This window comes from Cannabis sativa, chromosome 7 (assembly GCF_029168945.1).
Source record: "Cannabis sativa cultivar Pink pepper isolate KNU-18-1 chromosome 7, ASM2916894v1, whole genome shotgun sequence".
In the NCBI taxonomy this organism is placed as follows: Eukaryota; Viridiplantae; Streptophyta; class Magnoliopsida; order Rosales; family Cannabaceae; genus Cannabis; species Cannabis sativa.
The window spans coordinates 33,934,658-33,957,431 of NC_083607.1; the positions used below are offsets into that span (position 1 = coordinate 33,934,658).

At 37.0% G+C, this 22,774-nt stretch overlaps 1 protein-coding gene across 4 annotated transcripts; it reads left to right on the top strand.

Moving 5' to 3' along the window:
• The first annotated feature begins 4,985 nt into the window (after positions 1-4,985).
• Positions 4,986-22,568, top strand: LOC115698019 (probable LRR receptor-like serine/threonine-protein kinase RFK1). 4 transcript variants are annotated; one of them, XM_030625200.2, is made up of 24 exons: positions 4,986-5,406; positions 6,231-6,402; positions 6,864-6,935; positions 7,028-7,096; positions 7,177-7,248; positions 7,476-7,547; positions 7,656-7,727; positions 7,814-7,885; positions 7,998-8,069; positions 8,188-8,259; positions 8,357-8,428; positions 9,183-9,251; positions 9,528-9,593; positions 10,260-10,322; positions 10,418-10,465; positions 10,623-10,660; positions 11,760-12,148; positions 12,222-12,420; positions 13,220-13,366; positions 20,660-20,778; positions 20,855-21,065; positions 21,250-21,484; positions 21,585-21,735; positions 21,927-22,568. In XM_030625200.2, the coding sequence occupies exons 1-24, from the start codon at positions 5,310-5,312 to the stop codon at positions 22,272-22,274; spliced, it is 2,997 nt and encodes a 998-aa protein (XP_030481060.1). In that variant the 5' UTR covers positions 4,986-5,309; the 3' UTR covers positions 22,275-22,568. The 4 variants fall into 4 exon arrangements, with proteins under 4 accessions (XP_030481060.1, XP_030481059.1, XP_030481061.1 ...); XM_030625199.2 differs by having other exon boundaries at positions 4,998-5,406; positions 10,620-10,660; XM_030625201.2 differs by lacking the exon at positions 4,986-5,406 and adding an exon at positions 5,843-6,050 and having other exon boundaries at positions 10,620-10,660.
• The last annotated feature ends 206 nt before the right edge of the window (positions 22,569-22,774 follow it).

Below are 22,774 nucleotides of genomic sequence, written 5' to 3' on the forward strand. Positions count from 1 at the left end.
CTACAGAAAGGAATCAAGGGTTAGAGATCTGAGTGGAAGGAGACATTAATTCCGCTGCATCAATGTAAGGTTTTCTTAACTTTATATGTGTTTAATTTATCGTTTTAGAAAGTTCTTATTTAGGATGTTTAAACAACATACTTGTGAGTAGATCTAAGATCCTGGTAAAATAATTTCCAACACCATGGGTCTATATAACCTAGCTTCCAATAAGCAGATCAAGAATTTATAATCTAAATTCACTGACTTATTAATTCTTCGTTGAATCCACGCATAGAACTTAGAATTGCACTCTCAGTATATAGAACGCTCTATATGTTCCATCATATAGACACGTCATTAGTTATCCATTGTTATAATCCTAATTTGATCAATGATCCTCTATATGAATGATCTACACTGTAAAGGGATTAGATTACCGTAACACCCTACAAATGTATATTATCCTTAAAACACTTAACCCCGTATAAATGATATTTCAGCTATGTGAAATGAGTACTCCACCATTTATTTTTCGTTTGGTCAAGCTCGAAGGAAATCATCCTTTACTTTCTATTCGCCAGATAGAAGCTATAGATTCCATATTTATGTTAGCGCTCCCACTCAATTGCACTACCGTGTTCCCAAAATGTACGTATCACCCTGACCCAAAAGTATGCTTAACTAACAAATCAAAGAACACGAATAACACTCTTAAGATTGAACCTAATCATATCAGGATTTAGATCATTTGATCTAGGATCAACTAGGCGATATTGACTTGAATAGATATTACGGTAAGTTTAATAAATCTATGTCAAAGTTGAATATCGGCCCCTTCCGATGCGTACTCCATGCACCCAACCTGAGCTTTACTTTAACCAATGCTCTGGAAAGAACATAGCATTTCTCCAAATGTAAGTAAACTCTGTTGTAGATTATCATATCAGTAAAACCCTGTGTCTGATAAATCTAGGAATCTTTACTCACATAGTCATGTTTACTTTCCAATGTGTTGACAACACAATAAACATGATCAAGTATGTGAAAAGGGTTTCAGATGAATTTATAAATCAAATAGACAAGCAATTGATAAGATGAAGCAACACATACACAAATGAATGAAAAATACTTCTGTTTCTTTATTGATGTTGAATAAAATGGATTACATTGAATTGGAGTTTTATTTAGGGCATAAAACCCAATAGTATCATCATGTCCAACATAGTTAAATTACCAATTCATAGTTCCTGGATTTTAGACTCAAGAGCCACCAGGCACATCTGCTCTAATATAAGTTTGTTTCAATGTGTATGCAATATAACTCCTACAAGATTATTACTACCTAATGGAGATTTTGTCTTTGTTCATCAAAGTGGTACTATTGCTATCACATAACATATTGCACTAAAGGATGTTCTTTTTGTGCCAAATTTCAAATATAACATTATATTTGTGTGTTGCTTAACCAAAGACAGTTGTCTCAGGTAGAATTTACAACTGATACACTCATCTTGCAGGATCTAACCAACAAGAGGACGATTGACAGAGGTGAATCCAAGGATGGACTTTACATACTGGATCCAACACCTGATGCTTCTCCAATTTTTACTGTTACAGCAAACACTTGGCATGCTAGACTAGGGCATTTATCTGATAAGTACTTGAAATTGTTAGGAAATAAGCTCAATTGTAACACTTCTGTTTTACATAAAGACTCTCCTTGTTATGTGTGTCCAATGGCTAAACAAAAGAGACTTTCTTTTCCCAATAATAATAATTTTGCTTGCAAAATTTTTGATCTTGTGCATTGTGACATTTGGGGTCCTTACCATGTTCCTTCTCATTCAAATTTTAGATTCTTTCTTACTCTTGTGGATGACCACTCTCGATTTACTTGGATTTATCTTTTAAAACATAAATCTGATGCTTTAAATATCATTCCTCAATTTCTATCTTATGTCCAAAATCAATTTAATTGTATGATTAAAACCTTTAGATCTGATAATGCTCCTGAGCTAACTTTCAAAGATCTTTTCTTGAAAAATGGAATTTTGCATGACTTCACTTGTGTTGAAACCCCTGAACAAAATGCTGTTGCTGAAAGAAAGCACCAGGACTTGCTCAATGTTGCTCGTGCCTTATATTTTCAAGCACATCTACCCATAAAATTTTGGGGAGAATGCATCATGACAGCTGCTTTTTTAATTAATCGCATGCCATCTCCCATTTTGCAAAACAAGACTCCTTATGAATTGTTATTCAAAAGGCAACCTGACTATCAACATCTAAGGACCTTCGGGTGTTTGGTTTTTGCTTCCACTCTCACTACTCATAGGACAAAGTTTGATCCTAGAGCACGCACATGTGTTTTTCTTGGATATCCTCAAGGATTGAAAGGATATCGTCTTTATTATATTAATAATATGCAAATTTTCATCTCCAGGAATGTGGTCTTTCACGAACACATATTCACTTTCCTCAAACTAAATGATAATAGTGCTGATATAGACCCTTTCATTACCACTGTTATACCTTCTAACACAATATCTAAGACACTTGTTGAGGATTATCAACATATAACTACTGATCCCACTAATTCCAATTCATGTGCAGAAAATATCAATAACAATGTTGCTGATACAGATAACACACCAGCAACCACCACAAATTTGCAGGAAGATATACCTGGAGATCCTGACATGATCCCTTGCAGAACTACAAGAATTTCACGGCCACCTGCCTATTTACGTGACTTTGAATGTTATTCTACAATACAGGACAATTCTTCTACTCCTCATGCCTTAAATAAGTACCTTTCATATGCAAGATTAACTGAATCTTACAAAGCTTTTATCCTTGCAGTCACTTCTTTGACTTTGAAGGAGCCACAAACATATAAACAAGCCATTCAATTCAAACAATGGCTTGATGCTATGAATGCTGAACTCACAGCTCTTAGAAATAACAAAACTTGGAGTGTAGTTCCTCTTCCACCTAATAGGAGGGTCATTGGTTGTCGTTGGGTTTATAAAATTAAACTCAATAGTGATGGTTCGGTCGAAAGATTCAAAGCCAGGCTTGTTGCTCAAGATTATACGCAATAAGAAGGTCTTGATTTCTTTGACACCTTTTCTCCTGTGGCCAAAATAGTCACTTTCAAATTGCTACTTGCCATATCTACAATAAAACAGTGGCATACTTTACAAATTGATATAAACAACGCTTTCTTAAATGGGGATCTCAATGAAGAGGTCTATATGGCTTTACCACCAGGGCTAACCATTCCTGACTGTGATTCTACAGGTACCAATCTCGTATGTAAACTCCACAAGTCTATCTACGAGCTTCGACAATCATCACGACAATGGTACAAGAAACTCACAGCAGCCTTGATACAAGGATTCACACAATCAAAGGCAGATTACACTCTCTTCACCCGTGGCAAAGATGACAATTTTATTGCTTTACTTGTATATGTGGATGACATTGTCACCACATGGCCCAACATTGAAGTCTTACACCAGCTTCAAGCTACCCTACATCAACAATTCAAGCTCAAAGCCCTCGGACAGCTCAAGTACTTTCTGGGCTTCGAAATTGCTCATGCATCTCATGGCCTTTTCCTCTCACAAAGGCAATATCATTGCAACTTCTTGAAGATAATGGTTATATTGGATGCAAACCAGCAAAAACTCCCATGGATCCTAGGACCAAGCTAGATGATCAACAAGGGGAGCCCTTGACAAATCCATCTGCATATAGACAACTCATTGGGAAATTGCTATACCTCACCTTGTCAAGACCTGACATCACCTATGTTGTTAACACATTAAGTTAGTTCATGTCTGCCCCTAGAACTCCACATATGCAGGTTATTTCTCATCTGCTTAGGTACTTTAAAGGGAGCCCTGGACAGGGGCTGTTATACCCCAGAAATTCATCTCTTCATCTCAAAGGATTTTCAGACTCGGATTGGGCCTCTTGTCCCATTACTAGAAGATCTACTACTGGATTCTGTATCTTCCTAGGAGATTGTTTAATCTCTTGGAAAACTAAGAAGCAACCTACAATTTCTAAAAGTTCTGCTGAAGCAGAATATAGGGCACTTGCTGCCACAACTAGTGAACTCACTTGGCTTCAATATCTCCTAAAAGATTTCCAAATACATCAAGATGCCCCAGTCTTCATTTACTGTGACAATCACTCGGCCATACACATCGCCAACAATCCCACCTTCCATGAACGCACCAAACATATCGAATTAGATTGCCACTTCATTCGTGACAAAATCAACAACTCAACAATTCGATTAATACCGGTCTTAAGCAACTTACAACTAGCTGATGCTTTCACCAAGCCTTTGCCTTCAACCACTCTTGCTACTCATACCAACAAGATGTCTGTATATAATCTATACAGTCCATCTTGAGGGGGGGGGGGGGGGGATATTAAGACTTTAGCTTCAGTCCTGTAGCTCGGTTTGTTGTCTGTTAATATCGGTTACTGACAGTTAGTTTTTGTCCCCTTTTCCTCTAACTGTTTTAACTGATTCTTTAACCGATTCTTTAGCATCGTTTTAGTTAAGTTTGTTTGTAATGTCACCTGGAGTTAGTTAAGTTGGTTTGGATGATGTTAGTAATGCTATGTAGTATAAATACTCTGTTCCCTTCTGTAATTTTATTCATTCAGTTCTAATAAAATCTTTTCATTCTTTCTCAATTCCGCAATAACTTGAAGAGGTCATATGGCTAGTTTTAGGCTTGGGTTGGATGAATCCTAAGCATGGAGTAAACTGCCTATACCCAAGGCCTTCTTTGCTATTATTTATGTAGTATAATATTTGTTATCGACTTTAACTTCAGGGGTGTGTGCCTCAATATGTCAGTCTATTGGCCACCTTACCGTTTGTTCCCGGAAATGATTTGTTTTTACTTATCCATGAGCGTGAAACTTTGAACTTTCCCTTAGAAAAAACAAACAAACAAATAAATAAATTTCAATGACATTTTTATGACATTTTTTCCTGAAAGTTATTTGTTTTTTTTTTGAAAGAGAGAAAAGAAAAGTTGAAAAGTGGGCTCCGTTCAAATAAAAATCAAGCACGATTTTTAAAAATGTCGCCTGTCGTCCACAGTACTATATGTTCTTTAAACAATAAACAGTTAATAGTTATTAGTTTTCATAACCCATTCAGAATCCATTGTTGAGAGTTGAGACTATGACCATCTATGCCCGTTTCATGATTTTCTTTTGGCTAGTTTGCTGTCTGAAGAAGATCACAGAAGCATAAAGCATACAGTTTTTGCCAAAAATCTCAAACCGTAAATATGAAGGTCAACAATTTCGTGCTGCTCTTCATTTTCGCAATGAGTCACTTTGGGTTGCCCATGCGTTTTGCTCAGGCAAAGGTTCCCCAACAAGAAGGTGAGGGATAATTTTATGTCTAGATTGGTTAGTACTTAAGTATTCTCTGTCGGTGGGATAGAGTGGGAAAGAAATGAAGTGAAAGCTTTGAACTTGGGTCATGGGTGTCTTGTTCAGAGAGAGAAACACCAGAGTTGTTAATATGAGTCAAGAATTCTTTTCCCCCTTCTACTTTCGAAATGGGAAAGTTATTGTACTTTGGTTTCAAAACTGTGATGGGTTTATGTCAGATATTTAACAACGCTATTTACTACTTTGAGGGATTTTATCATTTTACTTATCTTTCTTCAGTAACCATTTTTGGATTTTTTGAATGAACTCTGGCGTTATTGGGTGCTTTGTAGCAACTTGCTATAGACTCCTAATAGTAATTTTTATCATATTAGAAGTAACTCTTATTATTATTATTATTTTAAAAAAGAAAAGAAGAAAGAAGTAACTATTATCTGTAAAAGGAAAAGGCAGTGAAAAACTAAAGCTATAATGGATTTGTTTTGAAAGGGCTTCCTTGATCCAGTTCTTCACGGACTTTATTGGTTAAACTGCTCCAAGTGGAAGTGGTTCTCTCCAGTCTCTTGAATTTTTGGTGTTTACTTTGGCAATGACCAAACATTTTTCTCTCTTAACCAGCTATGTTTATGTGTGTACGGTTTTAGCCTTTAGGACCTTTGATTTAACCTCTAATATGAAATTGTATTCTACTATCTCTTAATGATGAGCAACATGTTAATTGGATTTATTCTCTTATGCGTTGAAGGTAAACTGTTTGATCTGTTGGAATATTTTATTGAGTATTCATTTTTTGTAATTATTGTTATGCACAGTTGATGCTCTTGAAGAAATAGCAAGTACAATGGGTGCAAAGTATTGGAAGTTTAATGCTGATTCTTGTCAAATTGAAATGGTTGGTGATGCGGAAAACCCAACAACGGGAGCTGAGAGTAGCATTACTTGTAATTGCAGCAAGGAGATAGACAATTGTCATGTCGTAATCATGTATCACTCCTTCATTGTCAAATGAGTTGTCTTGAATTGATACATATATCTCTGTACTCCAGAGATTGTTATCAATGACAATCATGTTACTAAGATTACTGTATAGACATGAATTACAAGAATGTTCCTTTAGATACCTCATAATTTCTTGCCTAGTGAGCTCTAGAACATGTGTAGTAGTAAATGGTTTTATTTCTCAGCTAGCTTCCAGTTTTTCATTTGAAGTATGAGTTTGGAGGTTTACACGTAGTAAATTGTCTTTGAAGGTAGTTTGGATTTTGATTTGTATAACAAAAGGGGTTTTTTTAGTGATAGCAATGGTTGGGAAGATAGAATGAAATTAGTTAACCATTCGGTGATTAGAAGAAAACTGAAGAAATCATAATTGTAAATAAAAAACATCTACAATTAATTGCAGAGGAACTTCTTTCCTGACACCATTAATATTATATTCTTGACAGAGTACTCAAGGGTCTTAATCTTCCTGGTGTGCTTCCACCTCAACTGGTTAAACTTCCTTTCCTTGAGCAAATGTAAGAGCATTTGGAATATTTTAGTTTAATATTTGATCTATTTTCTTTTCCTCCTTTCTTTTGTCTCATTTTTCTGTTTCCTCTTCTAACAGTGATTTCGCATATAACTACTTGAGTGGTACAATACCACAGGAATGGGCTTCATTACAATTAACAAACATGTAATCTCCTTTATCATTTTCTGTGGTCAAGTTTTGATTTAATTGTATATCGAATGCATTAACTGCAATGAACCATTCAGCTCTCTTCTCGTAAACCGCTTATCGGGGAAGATCCCTAAGGAGTTGGGAAATATTACTAGACTCACATATCTGTAAGTTTTGAACTTCCGACTGTTATTTTTATTTGGACAGCATAGTTAAGTTATGGACATTGAGGTACTTGTGATTAAGGTTTGTGCTTTGAAAGTTCCACTTTTTCCATCTACTGAGAACCACTTTTTCATTTTCCTATTGTTGAAATTTTTTCCCAATGGTATAATTGTATGTCTGCCATATATATATATATTTATATATTTTAATTTTCTTCTTTAAATGACAGTAATCTGGAAGCAAACCAATTCTTTGGAAGTGTTCCTCCTGAACTTGGGAAACTGATCAACCTTCAAACTTTGTATGGTGTTTCTTCCCTTGTACTTTATTTTCAATTTTTGTTTTTAGCTATCAGTGTATTATGAAGATTGCCATAGATATATCTCACACTTTCTTATTACAATTGCAGGCTGCTTTCGTCAAATAATTTGACTGGGACCCTACCATTGACATTTGTTGAGCTAGAAAATTTAACAGATTTGTTAGTAGTTATATACGCATATGATTTTCTTTAAAGCATATGGTCAATATACTTGTCTTACTTGTGCAATCTGTTATTGAATACAGTAGGATCAACGATAATAAATTAAATGGACCCATTCCGGACCTTATACAGAACTGGAAACAACTCCGAAGACTGTAAGATTTAATTGTTTTCTCTACATTTACTCAAGTGCTTTAATCTATTTAAACGGATATATTCATGCTTGTTTTCTAATAGTTATTTGCACATTTATTTGAATTATTGAAGAGAATTGCATGCAAGTGGATTTGAGGGACCCATCCCATCCGAGATATCCCTTTTGGTTAAATTAACTGAGCTGTGAGTAAAATCTAATTTCATTCATAAGTTTTTTGCATTTGTTTATTAATTTTTGAAATTGGCCGTTCTCCTTCAGGCTTTTACTTTGATAATAGCATAGTTTGTCTTTTATATGTAGGAGGATTAGCGACATTAGTGGGCCGGAGCAGAAGTTTCCAACGTTGAATGGCACAACAGGCTTAGTTAGACTGTATGTTCAGTATATCAATTAGTCTATGTCATGATCAGTGTTTCAGTATGCACATTTAATGATGATTTAGGTAATGCCATTTAGTTATGCACTTCAGGATTCTGAGAAACTGCAAGATATCTGGGAATATTCCTTCATACATATGGACATGGAAGAGTCTAGATCTGCTGTAAGTATTGGATCTTCGTGTCCACGAAGCTTTTTTTTTACTTGATTACCTTGGATAAAAGGATTTAAAAGGTCTTGTAAATGGAATGATTCAGATGATGTCAAGAAGAAACTGTTTGTTGAAATAGTACAGGCTGATGTAGTCCTTGGCAATGATTTTTAATTGTATTATAGTATTAAAGCAGCTTTATTGAAAAATGATGGGATAAACACAAATGTAAAACTGTAGAAGTTTGCACCAGGTATTAAACTGTTATTTTTTAATGTGAAAGTTCAGACGTTTATTTAAGCAAATTGTTAGGGAAGATGTAACAAAAATTTATATAAGCTGTTCAAGTGATGACTATGTGATTTCCATTTGTTATTAACTTAAAGTAATAGCAAATATATAAGTAGTAAGAAACAAACATTTATAAACTCTGTGTATCCTTTAACCAATTGGATTATAAGAGCACCTTGTATATATTGATGTCACTACATTATGCTCTTGTTATCTTCTTCAACTCTTCTCCTTGGTTGAGTATAGAAAATACTAGTAGATGTAGTTTCTGTAATTATGTAAGTTTCATTTTGTAAAGGAATCACTACCTCAAACATGCTAAAGTGGCTGATCTATGATAACCAATTTAAATTAGAAATGTAAATGCCCTTATCTTAACTCCGATATTTTATTTATTTTTTGTGCTCATGGAGGAATTTTAATATTTAAGAATGGAGAGTTTCTTTTCATGTTTGTGAATCTGTGTCATTGGCAGGGATTTGAGTTTTAACAATCTAGAAGGGAAAATTTCAGAGACAACAAAGATGAAGCATATAAGATTCATGTAAGCCTATTGTTATGAGCCCAGTCTTTATTTGGTTATGCATTTGAAACAGTGCACTTTTTTTTAAATTTTGAGAGAGATATGCTGGATTTATAAAATTATTGCTGGGAAAGGACCATTAATTTTCATATGTACTTTAGAAATTTGTAAACTAGAAAGTACTTGTACATATAGTTTACAGTCTTTTGTGTGTGTGTGTCTTTTTTTTTTTCAATAAATATTTTTTATCTAAATCTGATTTCTTACATTGACTAATTCGATATTGTCTTCCATTAGCTTTTTAACTGGAAATCGACTATATGGAAATGTACCAGAAGATTTCTTGAAGGATGGAACTAGTGTGTATGTTTCTTATCTCTAATGCTGTTATTTTTATTTCTTTAGAATTATATGTACCAAACTTTTTCCCTACCATGATGTTGGAATTCCTGGTGCTATTACATGAAAAAGCACTGTTATTGACCATCCTATAACTTATGCACTGTAGGTGTTTGTTTCACGTACATCTACTACTTTTTCCTTTATCGCAAATGACCTGCCTTCATCTATTTTTTCCTTCTTTTCATGTAAACTAATTTTTCTTTTTCTTTTTCTCCTTCATCACCTTCTTCAGTCGTGCTTCAAATATATTACTATATTCAATCTAATTGGAGTGTTTCTGGATATAGGGCTTCTAGTCAAATAGGTTTTCTTAAAACAAAAAGACTTTTGACCTCAATTCATTTTCTATTCCATTATTTTCTCTTTTGTTTTTTAAGGAGAAATTTCGGACCCTTTTTGGGAGAAGGTGGATGATGGTTAATAATGATTTATGGTTTGGAATAGTTTTCTTCTTTCATCAATATGATGGTATACCTATAATCTTTTAAAATTCAGTGTGGAGTAACTTTAGCTATTTTCCTGTTCTGTATTCTGAATCAGATGCTTTTTCTTTTACACTAAATATTTATTTTGTACACACATTTTGGTTATGGTATGTGACTAATAATAACATTTAATTATGAACAGTGATCTTTCATACAATAACTTCAAGTGGCAAGGACCTGATGAACATACTTGTTTGGACAGCAAGTCAGAATTCTATTTGATAATTATTTTCGGTACAGTTTGCATTTGCATGTGCATGTGCATGTGGTTTTGATTAATTTTTTTTCCCTTTAATTTAGGAATCTAAACCTGAATATGTTTCGAAGCTCTTCCTCTTGGAACAACTCGTGAGATGCTCTTTTTCTCAACTTTTGTGGATTGCCTTCTTTTATTATAACATTTTTCAAGTTCAGTCCCAGGATTCTAACGTTACAGTACATATTTATAAAGCTTGGTCTGTATTCCCTTTCCTAATAGATTGTTTTTTTCGTTCTTTCTTAGAAGAGGCCTTCCATGCTTGAAGGATTCTAACTGTCGACGATGTAAGTATATATTAGGATTCTGGGATGAATTCATTATTTACTTATAAATAAATCCTAGCATATTTAACAGAGACTCCGAAATGATTATATTATGTAACTGGGTTCAAGAAATAATGTTATCACTATATCTATATAGGTCACTTTTGGGAAGTGGGATTTGAGTGGATAATACTGTGGATAATTTTATAATATTTTTTTGTTATCAAATTAGAAAGATACTGAAAAAATTCACCCAACAACCTAAACAATCCCCCTAGTTTGGAATAACTTAATCCCTTTGGAAAGTTCTGAAATATTTTATTCTATCCAATCACCATTTTCATGTTTTTCTTTCTTTTCATTTTTGGTTAGAAAAAGAATTGCTACTTTGCATGTACTCTATTTTCTTCTAATTTAGTGTTGGCAAATGATAAACTCATTCATTTAATTCCATCTTACTATCCAAACCTAATGATAAATACTTCCTGGTATTTTCATTTCTAAACCTATTTGGCTTAAAGACATTAAGGTTGTGTTTAGTTGGGAGGAATGAAAAAATTGGAATGGAAATGAGAATGGGAATAGCAATAAAATTTAAAATATATTAAAAAATTGATATTAAAATTATTGAATTTTTTTCCTCATATTACTTGGAATAGTCTTCCTTTCTATTTCATTATGAAAGTCATTCCAACAAAATGGTGAAAAAATCATTTCAATGGAATGACATTCTAATATTTTAAAATGCAACCAAACAAAAAAATAGAATGAAAATTGTTTTTTTTTCATTTCATTAACTCTATAAGAGTTTTTCAAAAAAAAAAAAAAAACTCTATAAGAGTTAGTCCCACATTACTAATGTGTAGAAATAAGATACCATGTATAAGATGAATGAGCTACTCCTCCCATTGTCAATTGATTTTGAGATAGAATGGAACCCCATGCATCTTATTCCAAATTCTAACAACCTCCAACCCAGGAATTAAACTAGATTACTCTTCCGGCTTAATTGTTTATCAGTACTAAGTTCCAGTCATTTTATTTTGCTGAATATTCAGTATTATATTTTACACATTATTGCTTCCCCATAATGTGTGATCTCACCATATCATTGTGGCAGATTCAACTTGTTGGCATGTTAATAGCGGTGGAAAGGACGTTAAAGTCAAGATCAATAACAATGTACTTTTATATGAGGGAGATGGAGATGTAGAAGGTGGCACTGCAAAATTATTTTTAAACGAAAAGGGTGATTGGGGATTTAGTAGTACTGGAGACTTTCTGGATGATAATGATGTCCAATATAAATATTACGTTGCAAATTTTCCGTCATCAAATTTGTCTGAGCTATATACAGCAGCCCGCATAGCACCAATTTCACTCACTTATTTTCATCATTGTTTGGAAAATGGGAACTACACAGTGAATCTCCATTTTGCGGAGATAACATTCACAAATGGACACACATATGAAAGCCTTGGGAGGCGCATTTTTGACATATATGTCCAGGTAAATATTCAAATACGGAATGATGAATTGCTGGAGTTTAAATTATGTGTTAAACATGAAGATCTTGTTACAGGAAAAATTAGTGTTGAAGGATTTCAATATTGTACAAAAGGCAGGGGGTGCGCAGAAGCCGGTAGTCATACCTCTAGATAATGTTATTGTGAAGGATAATGTCTTGGAGATACGATTTTATTTTGCTGGAAAAGGGACAACTAGGATTCCTGAAAGAGGAGTATATGGGCCTTTGATATCTGCTATATCTGTTGTTTCTGGTGCGTCATTCTTACACATATATTGAATATATATGCTACATACAAACTTCCTACTAATATAGTCTTGTCCGTGGGTTTAAATATCTGAAATAGAATTTTGCTTAATTGTTCAGAATGAAATTAATTACATAATTTAAGCCTGGTCTCTTTAGATAATTTGCGGTGATATACTTTCTATGCAAATTGTATCAAATGGGAAAACAAATGTTGCAGACACATATTTTAATAGCTTTTCTCATGTCCGAAGATTTGATCTTTATTATAGATCTTATTTGACAGATGACATGATAAAAATTGTGCATTATATATAGCTGGTCATCAGCTTGTTTCTTCTCACAGCCGTAGTCAGAATTTAAAGAATGAGCACTCCCCCTTCCCCCATCTTGTTCCTTATAAAAAATCACTGTTTTAAAAATTACAATGAACCATTTTGTGTTTTTCTTCTCAAAGTTTCCATGAGCTTACTAGAACTTGAATGGCTGCATCCTTTATTTGGCATCCAATATTCTAATATTCTTTTATATTCATTGGTAACTATAAATTTTTTATATTTTCTGCCGCAATAGCAAAACCAATCTGCTTATACACAATCATTGGGTTCAATGGTAGAATTGTGAACTAATATTACATCACTGGCATTTGCTGTGTTGAATCCTTATGTGAAACCATTTTGCAATTATGTCCCCTTGAAAGATTCTTTTTGCTTGTCAAACCATTTTGCTGTGTTTTTATTCTGATTCCTTTCTTGCATTCCTCAAAATATTGTAGGATGTTGACTTGTTTAGTTAATTTCTTGCAGAATCTAAGCACTGCTCCGATGGTGGAAACAATGAAAAAACTTATATTATTGTTGGGGCTCTTATAGGAGCATTATGCCTGATATTTATTGTACTAGGGATCCTTCACTGGAAAGGCTATTTCAAAGAAAGAAGCAACAGAAATCAAGGTGTGTTTCATTAAAAATTCAGTATCATTTTTGTCCCTAGGGCATTGGTGTAATGGCAAAGGTTCCTCAAGTAAGGTCTGATTTCAGCAAACTGTTAGGCCTTAAGGTATTAAATAATGAGGGTAAAGAGGTCATTGTATTAAGGTAGTGAGTTAGTATATATAAGAGTGTATTAGAAAAGGTTGGGGGTGTGAATGAATTAGTTAAGTGAGCTTTTAGCTCTTGGGAGAGAGCTGGGTCTCTCGAATACCCAGCAACTTGTTCTCTTTTCATTCCAATATCAATATATCAGCTCTATTATCTCTACTTTTGCTACTGTTGTACTAAAATGATAGAAAATTCCTATCAAATGGTATCAGAGCACGTTGATCCGACGACCATGGAGAATTCGAAACTCATTTTTTATGGCGATGATCCATTTTCTTGGGTCACTAGCATTGAAGAGTATTTCCGACATCGTCGAATTCGTGAGAGCATGAAGGTCTCTGTTGCCACAACTTGTCTCAGAGGAGTTGCTTGGCGATGGTTTCAAGCTGTAGAAGAACAAGATCCAATCAGAAACTGGTTGGAGTTTCGCATAGCCATGTTCAATTGTTGCAGTCGAATCAAAGATGATCCATACGATAAGTTGATGGCGCTACGGTATGCAGGTTCTGTGACAGAGTTTCGTAATCGATTTGAGACAACAGCAAACCAGCTCCCTGATATTCCGGTAACTTTTCTTCGGGATATATTCTTTGGTAATCTACCTGTTGAGATTGCAATAAAGGTGCACGAATATAGGCCTAAAACATTGACAGAGGTCATTGCTAAAGCGCTCATGGTGGAAGAACAAATGAAAATGGCAAGAAATTTCAGCAATGGTGGAGTCAACCAATCTGGATTTTAGGCTGAGGTTTTGAAGACCGTAGATGAATCAACCACGTTTTTCAAGTCAGAAGGGGATGTCCCTTCGTTTGTCACTGACGATGAAGAGGACATAAGGCCAAAGAAGGAAGTGCAGCGGGGAACGGCACCGAGAAAGGAAGAGATGTTGACGACGCCGCTGGTGAAGGAAGAATCACTAACGTCGTCGGAGTGGGTTCTACCACTAGTGATGCTACCGATGGAGAAAATTTCATCTTCAAGCAACGAAGAAGCTGCGTATGGTCTTCATCCATCGAAGAAGACAAGTCCTGGGAAGGGTATTAAACATTTTACATTGAAACCCTATTATTTGAAGCCCAAGCCCAATTCATTAATAAATGCTTTACTGGCCCACTTTTACAAATATATAATATATAAACTTCATTTCTCATGTTCCTGGGCTAGAAATATGGAATCCTGGTTCTCCATTTAAGTCCCATCACTACAAGTCCAAGCCCAATTTATTAGCTTTCACCCCAGATCTGGCCCACTTCAGCACATTAATTGACTTAAAAATTTCAATTAATGGGTCAGCCAACTTGGACGCAGATCCCACCCTTCAAAACGAGGTCCATCTTGGAAAAACTTTTAATCTAACTTTACAAAGTAATGGATCAATCTTTTGGGACCCAGGTAAGGCCCAACACACTTCTCTATCTTCCTCTTCACCTCTTTGTCATGAGAAGGAGTTCTCTTTTCCAATAGCTTCTCTTTGTCAAGCGGCTAAGACAGCAACCATTGGGTTACTCACAATCAGAGATGTCGACTTTCATTTTGTGGGATCGGAGATACAATCGCTGCTAACGAGTTGCAGGCGGCAACAAGCGGGTGGCGTGGTGGCCGGAACACAGCTTTCACGTTCAGCTTTTGGGTATGACGAAGTGGGAAAGACACCAACTGCTCGTTGGATTTTTGATAGAGGTTGAAGAGTTGACTGTGTGGTACTCGCAGTTCAAGCGATTAACACAACCTTTCAATCACTTGTCTCAAGTAATTGTTTCTCTCCTTCATCTTTATTCTGGGTTGACTTGGTTTATTTGGACGGGTTTTTGGAAAGACTTCTTCACAAGAGTTGGACCTTAGATGATCGTGATTTGGCGTTTAACCAGGTGATCCATTTCATATGCATGTATTCTTGGCCTGACATTCATGATATCTCACTGGCAGGGGTGAGTGATGAGTCCATATACTATGGGTTATATTTACCTACACATTATTCTCTCAAAATGCTCACTTTATTGACTATTACAGCACATAGATTTGGGTTAGAGAATGGACTGTGGCACCCAATTTCTATAAATAGTAATTTGAGAATAGAAAACAAAAGAGTGAGAGAACCAACTTTGGACAAGGATAGCCAGGTGGAGTTAAGAGGTAATTCCCAGTTGCCACTAAATTTGCACTCTGAAATTGGGATACAACTGTCATATAAAGAAGGTGCACTCGTCACTATTAGTTGTGGCTTAATCTACATAAGTTGGCCACATTTTGTCAACCAATTGGTTACTGAAGCTCTTTCTGCTTGGACAAATTATGTTAGATTGTTTGAAAGGATACAGAAGAACTTGTATAACTTGCAGAAGCATCACTTACAAAGCTGGAAATTTGATAACAGAGGGCAAACATTTCTCTTTTATGCTTGTGCAACAAGTGTGCCTCCTTTGCACTGTGCTTCTATTTTTGGGGTTGAGGAACATGTTCTGAGACAGACTATAAGGAGGATTTTTGGAGATGCCAAGCCTTGCCCTGCTCAGTTTCAATTCCTAAAAGCTGGGTTGGTGCTTTTCCTGGAGTCGTATCGATACACATGCCTCAGGAAGAACTTCGAAATACATACCGCAGTTGACTATCGCAACGGGCGAGCACCATTACTTCATTGGTTTGTTGACGGAGGACGAGCACGACAAGAGCAATTAGAGGTCGCCAGCTATACGTCTCTGCTCAGCTGTTTTTTCGAGCGTGGTGGACTTGCTGAAGGGTGGCGCCTCTCTCTTTGCTTGAACGCCATGCACTTGTTGGCTTGGTTCTTTGACCGAGGACGCAAAGTTGAAACTTTGTGGTCTTCACCTTGAGGACAAGGTGAATTTCGAGGGGTCGGTATTGTTAGGCCTTAAGGTATTAAATAATGAGGGTAAAGAGGTCATTGTATTAAGGTAGTGAGTTAGTATATATAAGAGTGTATTAGAAAAGGTTGGGGGTGTGAATGAATTAGTTAAGTGAGCTTTTAGCTCTTGGGAGAGAGCTTGGTCTCTCGAATACCCAGCAACTTGTTCTCTTTTCATTCCAATATCAATATATTAGCTCTATTATCTCTACTTTTGCTACTGTTGTACTAAAATGATAGAAAATTCCTATCACAAACCTATCTGGTTTGAACACCAGCGAACCCTGTTGGCAGCAGGCCCCGTGGAGTATCACCTGTGGGATTAGTTGGGTGGGGCCCAGATACCCATGGGGTTTAAGAGAAAAATAATTAAAATATTTGGATGTTCAACTATTGAATGCATACTTTATTAACTGAAATGGTAGAGAATTGCAAGTTGATAATTTAATTTTAGTACATAAAACAACAAATTTTGGAAATGTCATAACTCATAAATAATTGATTCTTTTTCCATCTTCCCTTTAAAGTGTGGCACTTGAAGTGCCGAAGCACATAGTTGACAAGTGGGAAACTTTTGTGTGTGGTTACTTTTATGGCTTCAAACAATTTCGACTTAGATCAAGTCTTGCTGGACAAGTGCCACTTTTCAAGTAGGCTGCTATAGATGTCCGATCTAATGGAGGGTGTAGTACACCTTACAATAATTTTTCAGTGTGGGTTTGATAGACCTCCATTGTCATACGTATATACTAAGAGAAACAAGAAACTTAATGTGGGGAGTGATGTAGGGGATGCAGCCCTCTAAATTCTGTTATGAGGGAAATGTTCGGTTGAGGTGCGGTGCACAGTAAGTCCTTAGGACTAAGTATAAATAAGAATTGTGTTTCTGTTGGAGGGTATGAGAATTATGATTGTTTTCCTATTGTAAGGAGAGTCCAGGCTCTCGAATTTCCCGGTTAATACAATACTACTTCATTTTTGCTCCAACTCTTCCCTTATTCTCTAATTTTTACTGCTAATATCACTTTGATAGAATAATTCCTATCAAATTGGTATCAGAGTGCTCGTTTCATGGGACCCAAAAAAGATGCGATGGCAGAAATGATTGAAGAGAAAGTGGGTGTGGAAGTTTCGAATCTCTGATGAGATGTTTTGAAGCTCAACGATGAGGTAGCTAAGCTTCACGAGGGGCTGCACACCTCAATTGAGCAATTTGTAGCCAAGCACATCGATATTGCCATGACCAAACACTTGGAAGTGATGGCGGGCCAAATCTCGCAAATGATGCTCCAACCCGCTCGAACTCCGCCTGAAGCAGTGGCGACCAGCGTGGATCGGCAGCGACGTGCGATTGAGGGGAATGCATCATCGATGGGGGAATCCAGTTCCGTAGGTGCTCAGCCGAATACCCAACGCTCACCCACGGGTCTGAGAATGACGTTACCACAGACGATGCCCCAATTCGCTTCTCCGGAGGTACCTCCGATTCAATTGGGGTCATTCTCGTCAGGGTCCACCTACACTCACGATTTTCGGCCACCACGTATGAAAGTTCCTCTGTTCAATGGTGAGAACCCGAACGCTTGGATTTACCTTAGCGAGCGGTACTTCCTTTTCTCGAAGTTGACAGAGTCGATGATGTTAGAAACGGCGATTGTGGATCTCGACGGTGATGCTCTGTCTTGGTTCCAATGGGAAAATCAGCGTCGCCCAATCACCTCTTAGAATATGTTGAAATAATTGATCCTACTTTGATTTAGAGCCGCTCCCCTCCCTCTCCGAAGAGTTTCTCTCGGTGGCTCGGACGAGGACCGTGAAGGAATATCGTGTCAGGTGGGAGGTGTTGCCTCTTGTGTCGGAGCACATCCTGGAGGGGTCATTCGTGAAAGGCCTAAAGGAAGAAATCAAAGTTGCACTTTATTTGCTTCAACCCAAAGGATTGGTAGCTATAATGGACACAACGCAACGTGTGGAGGAGGGCCACCATTTACTCAATCTGGGCCCAGCCACTAGGCCCAATCATACCAAGCCTAATTTGAGCCCAATCATCCCCACTAGGCCACCCTACAGCCCGTATACATCCAGGCCCTACCAGCAAGTTCACAGATCAATCAAGGGAACTCAATATCAACATCTATGGCTTCGACAGCCTCCAGAGCTAGCAACAATCGATCATCGAATTTCCCGACTTATCGACGTTTATCTGAAGCGGATTATCAAGAAAAACATGCAAGGAGATTATGCTTCAAGTGTGACAAGAAATTTTATCCTAGTCATGATTGCGATCAAAAGTTGCTCCAAATCAATTCATGGCTGCCTCAAGTTTCGAGGCCGTTTGGTGCTGCCTGCGTCCTCTCCTTTCACCTCTTTACTACTGCATGAGTATCACAGCAGCAACGTGGGGGGCGATTCGGGGGTGTTTAAGACATTTCAACGGTTGGCAGCTGATTTTTATTGGCGTGGAATGCGTCAAGATGTTGGGAAATTTGTGGCTGAATGTTCGGTGTGCCAGCAGAATAAGTATTTGGCTCAATCCCCCGCGGGACTCCTGCAACCGGTACCCATTCCCGAGAGAGTTTGGGAGGACAGCTCCATGGATTTTATCGAAGGCCTTCCACTTTCCAAAGGATTCGACTCTATTTTGGTGGTGGTCGATCGTCTCACCAAATACAGTCATTTTGTCCCTCTTCGCCACTCCTTCTCGGAACCAACAGTGGCGGAGGTATTTGTTCATGAGATTGATAAGTTACATGGAATACCTCGTTCCATTGTCTCAGACAGGGACAAAATCTTCCTTAGTTTGTTTTGGAATGAGCTATTTCGGTTGCAAGGCACATCATTGAAGCATAGTATGGCCTACCATTCCCAATCCGATGGACTAACGGAAGTGGTCAACTGTTGTCTCGAGACTTATTTACGTTGCTTTGTAAGCGCCAAACCCAACCAATGGTTGAAGTGGCTCCCTTGGTCTAAATATTGGTATAACACCTCCAATCATACATCCACCGGAATGACTCCTTTTCGAGTTGTCTACCACCGAGATCCACCCCACTGCTCTGTTTCGAACCTGCTAGTGCTAAAGTTTCTGCAGTCGACCAAGAACTCCAAGAGCGAGACGCCATCCTTCAACTGCTGAAGCAAAACTTGCTCCGTGCTTAGCAGAAAATGAAAACTCAAGCTGATCGTAAGCGCCGAGATGTTCAGTTTCAGGTGGGTGACATGGTTTATGTCAAACTTCGTCCTTACCGGCAGCGCACTGTGGCTTGACGGCCTAATGAAAAGATGTCCCCTCGATTCTTCGGGCCATTTCCAATGCTGGCCCGTGTGGGTACAGCAGCATTCGCCTTCAACTGTCACCCGACGCCTCCATTCATCCTGTTTTTCATGTGTCCTTGCTGCGAGCTGCCTTGGGACCACACCAGCAAGCGTCTCCTCTTCCCCTTGGCCTCACTGCTGACTTAGAATGGCTCGTGGAACCAGAAGCATTGCTGGCCATCCGCCCTGGCACTCACAAGATCAGTCCCCAAGCTCTCATCAAATGGAAACACTTACCAGAATTTGAAGCCACTTTGGAAGACTTTGACACTATCCGTGAGCAATTTCCTCAATTCAACCTTGAGGACAAGGTGAAACTTTAGGCTGGCGGTATTGATAGACCTCCATTGACATACGTATATGCTAGGAGAAACAAGAAACTTAATGTGGGGAGTGATGTAGGGGATACAACCCTCTAAATTCTGTTATGAGGGAAATGTTCGGGTGAGGTGCGGTGCACAGTAAGTCCTTAGGACTAAGTATAACTAAGAATTGTGTTTCTGTTGGAGGGTATGAGAATTATGATTGTTTTCGTATTGTAAGGAGAGTCCAGGCTCTCGAATTTCCCGGTTAATACAATACTACTTCATTTTTGCTCCAACTCTTCCCTTATTCTTTAATTCTTACTGTTAATATCACTTTGATAGAATAATTCCTATCAGGGTACTAGTTTGTTATGTATAGTGCCGTCATTGGTTGTTACTTGTTAGTAGAATATGATCAGTTGTTGGTTCTTTTAAATTTCCTTTCGTGAGAAAAGGAAAGCAAAAAATGTCATTCATTAGTCTGCAATGTGTGAGCGGAACCATATGATCAGTGAGGCTCTAGTATTGAACGTATAAGGTTGTTGATGAGATTTAATGCAGATATCGTTTTGCTTCACTTACTGTATTTGATCCAAAATCTAGAAATTAATATAAAATTTTAACAGGACCCTCAGCTTATTGTTTAGTTGTACCACCTTGCAGATTTTAAAGGACTGGAAATGCAGACGGGAACTTTTACCTTGAAACAAATAAAAGCTGCCACCAATGACTTTGATTATGCCAATAAGATTGGAGAGGGTGGTTTTGGACCTGTATACAAGGTATGTTTGCTAATATATATCATTTCACTTTATCTATTAATTTCAGATACTATTCTGATTTGGAGTTGGAAAACAGGGACAATTTCCAGATGGAACAGCTATTGCAGTTAAGCAGCTTTCTTCTGGATCAAGGCAGGGAAATCGTGAATTCTTAAATGAGATAGGCATGATCTCTTGTCTGCAGCATCCAAATCTTGTTAAACTCCATGGATGTTGTATTGAAGCAGATCAGTTGATGTTGGTTTATGAGTACGTGGAAAATAATAGCCTTGCACGTGCATTATTTGGTGAGCCTTACTCGAAAAAGAAATATTTCTGAAGTCATGGACACATTAAAAGTGTTCATGTTCTACATTTAGACATACACTAGGTTTGAGCTTTGTTTGTTTACTGTGGCATATCTTATGTCTAGTCTTTTTGGAAATTGTGCATTATCCCATAATCTTGTATTTATTGATTGATAACATGCAGATTCCAGATTTCAGCTTACATTGAACTGGTCAACAAGGCATAAAATTTGTATTGGAATAGCAAGAGGTCTAGCTTTTCTTCATGAAGAATCTAGACTAAAAATTGTCCACAGAGACATCAAAGCTACCAATGTCCTGCTAGATGGGGACTTAAATCCAAAGATATCTGATTTTGGATTGGCTCGGCTTGATGAAGAGGGAAAGACTCACATTAGCACCAAAATTGCCGGGACTATGTTAGTTGCCAGTATTGTTTTTTGTTATATTATCTTCTGCCAAATTGGGCTGAGATGTTCATTCATTTTTTATGGACACTATTGTAATCTTGATTTGCAGTGGATATATGGCACCGGAATATGCATTATGGGGTCGTCTCACATACAAGGCAGATGTTTACAGTTTTGGAGTTGTGGTCTTGGAAATCGTCAGTGGGAAGAACAATAATAACTATATGCCAAGTGATGATTATGTTTGTCTTTTAGATTGGGTACTCGATAATCACTGCTTTATCCTCTCTGAATACATCTATATTTCTACTTTTTTATCTTTCATTTCCTTTGGTTAAGCAATATCTGATTGTTAGCTGTCATTGTTTTTGTATAAATTGACTCGTTTGTTTCTGAATGATTAAGAACATATCTATTTCATTTCCTACTCAAACAAATACTTGTGTTGCAGGCCTGTCATTTACAACAAAGTGGAAACCTTATGGAGTTAGTTGATGAGAAATTAGGAATGGAGGTAGACAAAAAGCAAGCTGAAACTACGATTAGAGTAGGTCTCCTATGCGTTAATGCTGCTGCTTCACTTCGGCCTACAATGTCTGAAGTGGTAAACATGCTCGAAGAACAAATGATGGTTCCTGATGTGCCCTCAGAGCCAAACAACTATGGTGGAGATTTAAGATTCAAGGCCATGAGAGACCTCCATAAGCAAAGGAAAGATGAAAGTTCCAGTGTAACCCATACCAAGAGTTCGACTGCAATTATGTTCCACTCGTCCTCTTCAGATGATGATGGTCTCTAGGGATTAACCCCACAAACTATGGCGTCAGAGTAGTAATGAGCATTCTTTATTACTGTACAATTTTCCACTTGTGTGCAACTACAAGTACTTGTTGGGTAAGAGAAGAAATGAAGAGTTGCTGTCTTCCACCCCATTCATTAAATTTTAGTATTATCTATCTTATCGATGTCTTTTGGTACAGACAATTTGAGCAATTCGTGCAAACTATGATCTGGTTAGTTTTGTTTGAGATGTAATTTCCTCGTTACATGTACACATATACGTACTTGCATAATTTATTGGATTTGTATTCAACTCCTTTTCTTATGTCAACTATTTCTAATTTGAGTAAATACTATTTTAGACTTTAAGTTTTGTAAAAGTTACCGATTGGATAGACCCTGTATTTTCTAAAATAGTCAAAATAGAACCTTAAGTTTAATTTTTGATAATTTTTTTTTTAATATAACCAACTTGAAGACAATTCTTAATACGAACAGATACAGAAAATGTAAACAACT

Coding starts and splice junctions, on each gene's coding strand:
- LOC115698019 (XM_030625199.2), top strand. CDS start 5,310: ATGAAGGTCAACAATTTCGTGCTGCTCTTCATTTTCGCAATGAGTCAC. Junction 10,466..10,619: donor TCTTCCTCTTGGAACAACTC/GTGAGATGCTCT, acceptor GTTCTTTCTTAG/AAGAGGCCTTCCATGCTTGA. Junction 10,661..11,759: donor GGATTCTAACTGTCGACGAT/GTAAGTATATAT, acceptor TCATTGTGGCAG/ATTCAACTTGTTGGCATGTT.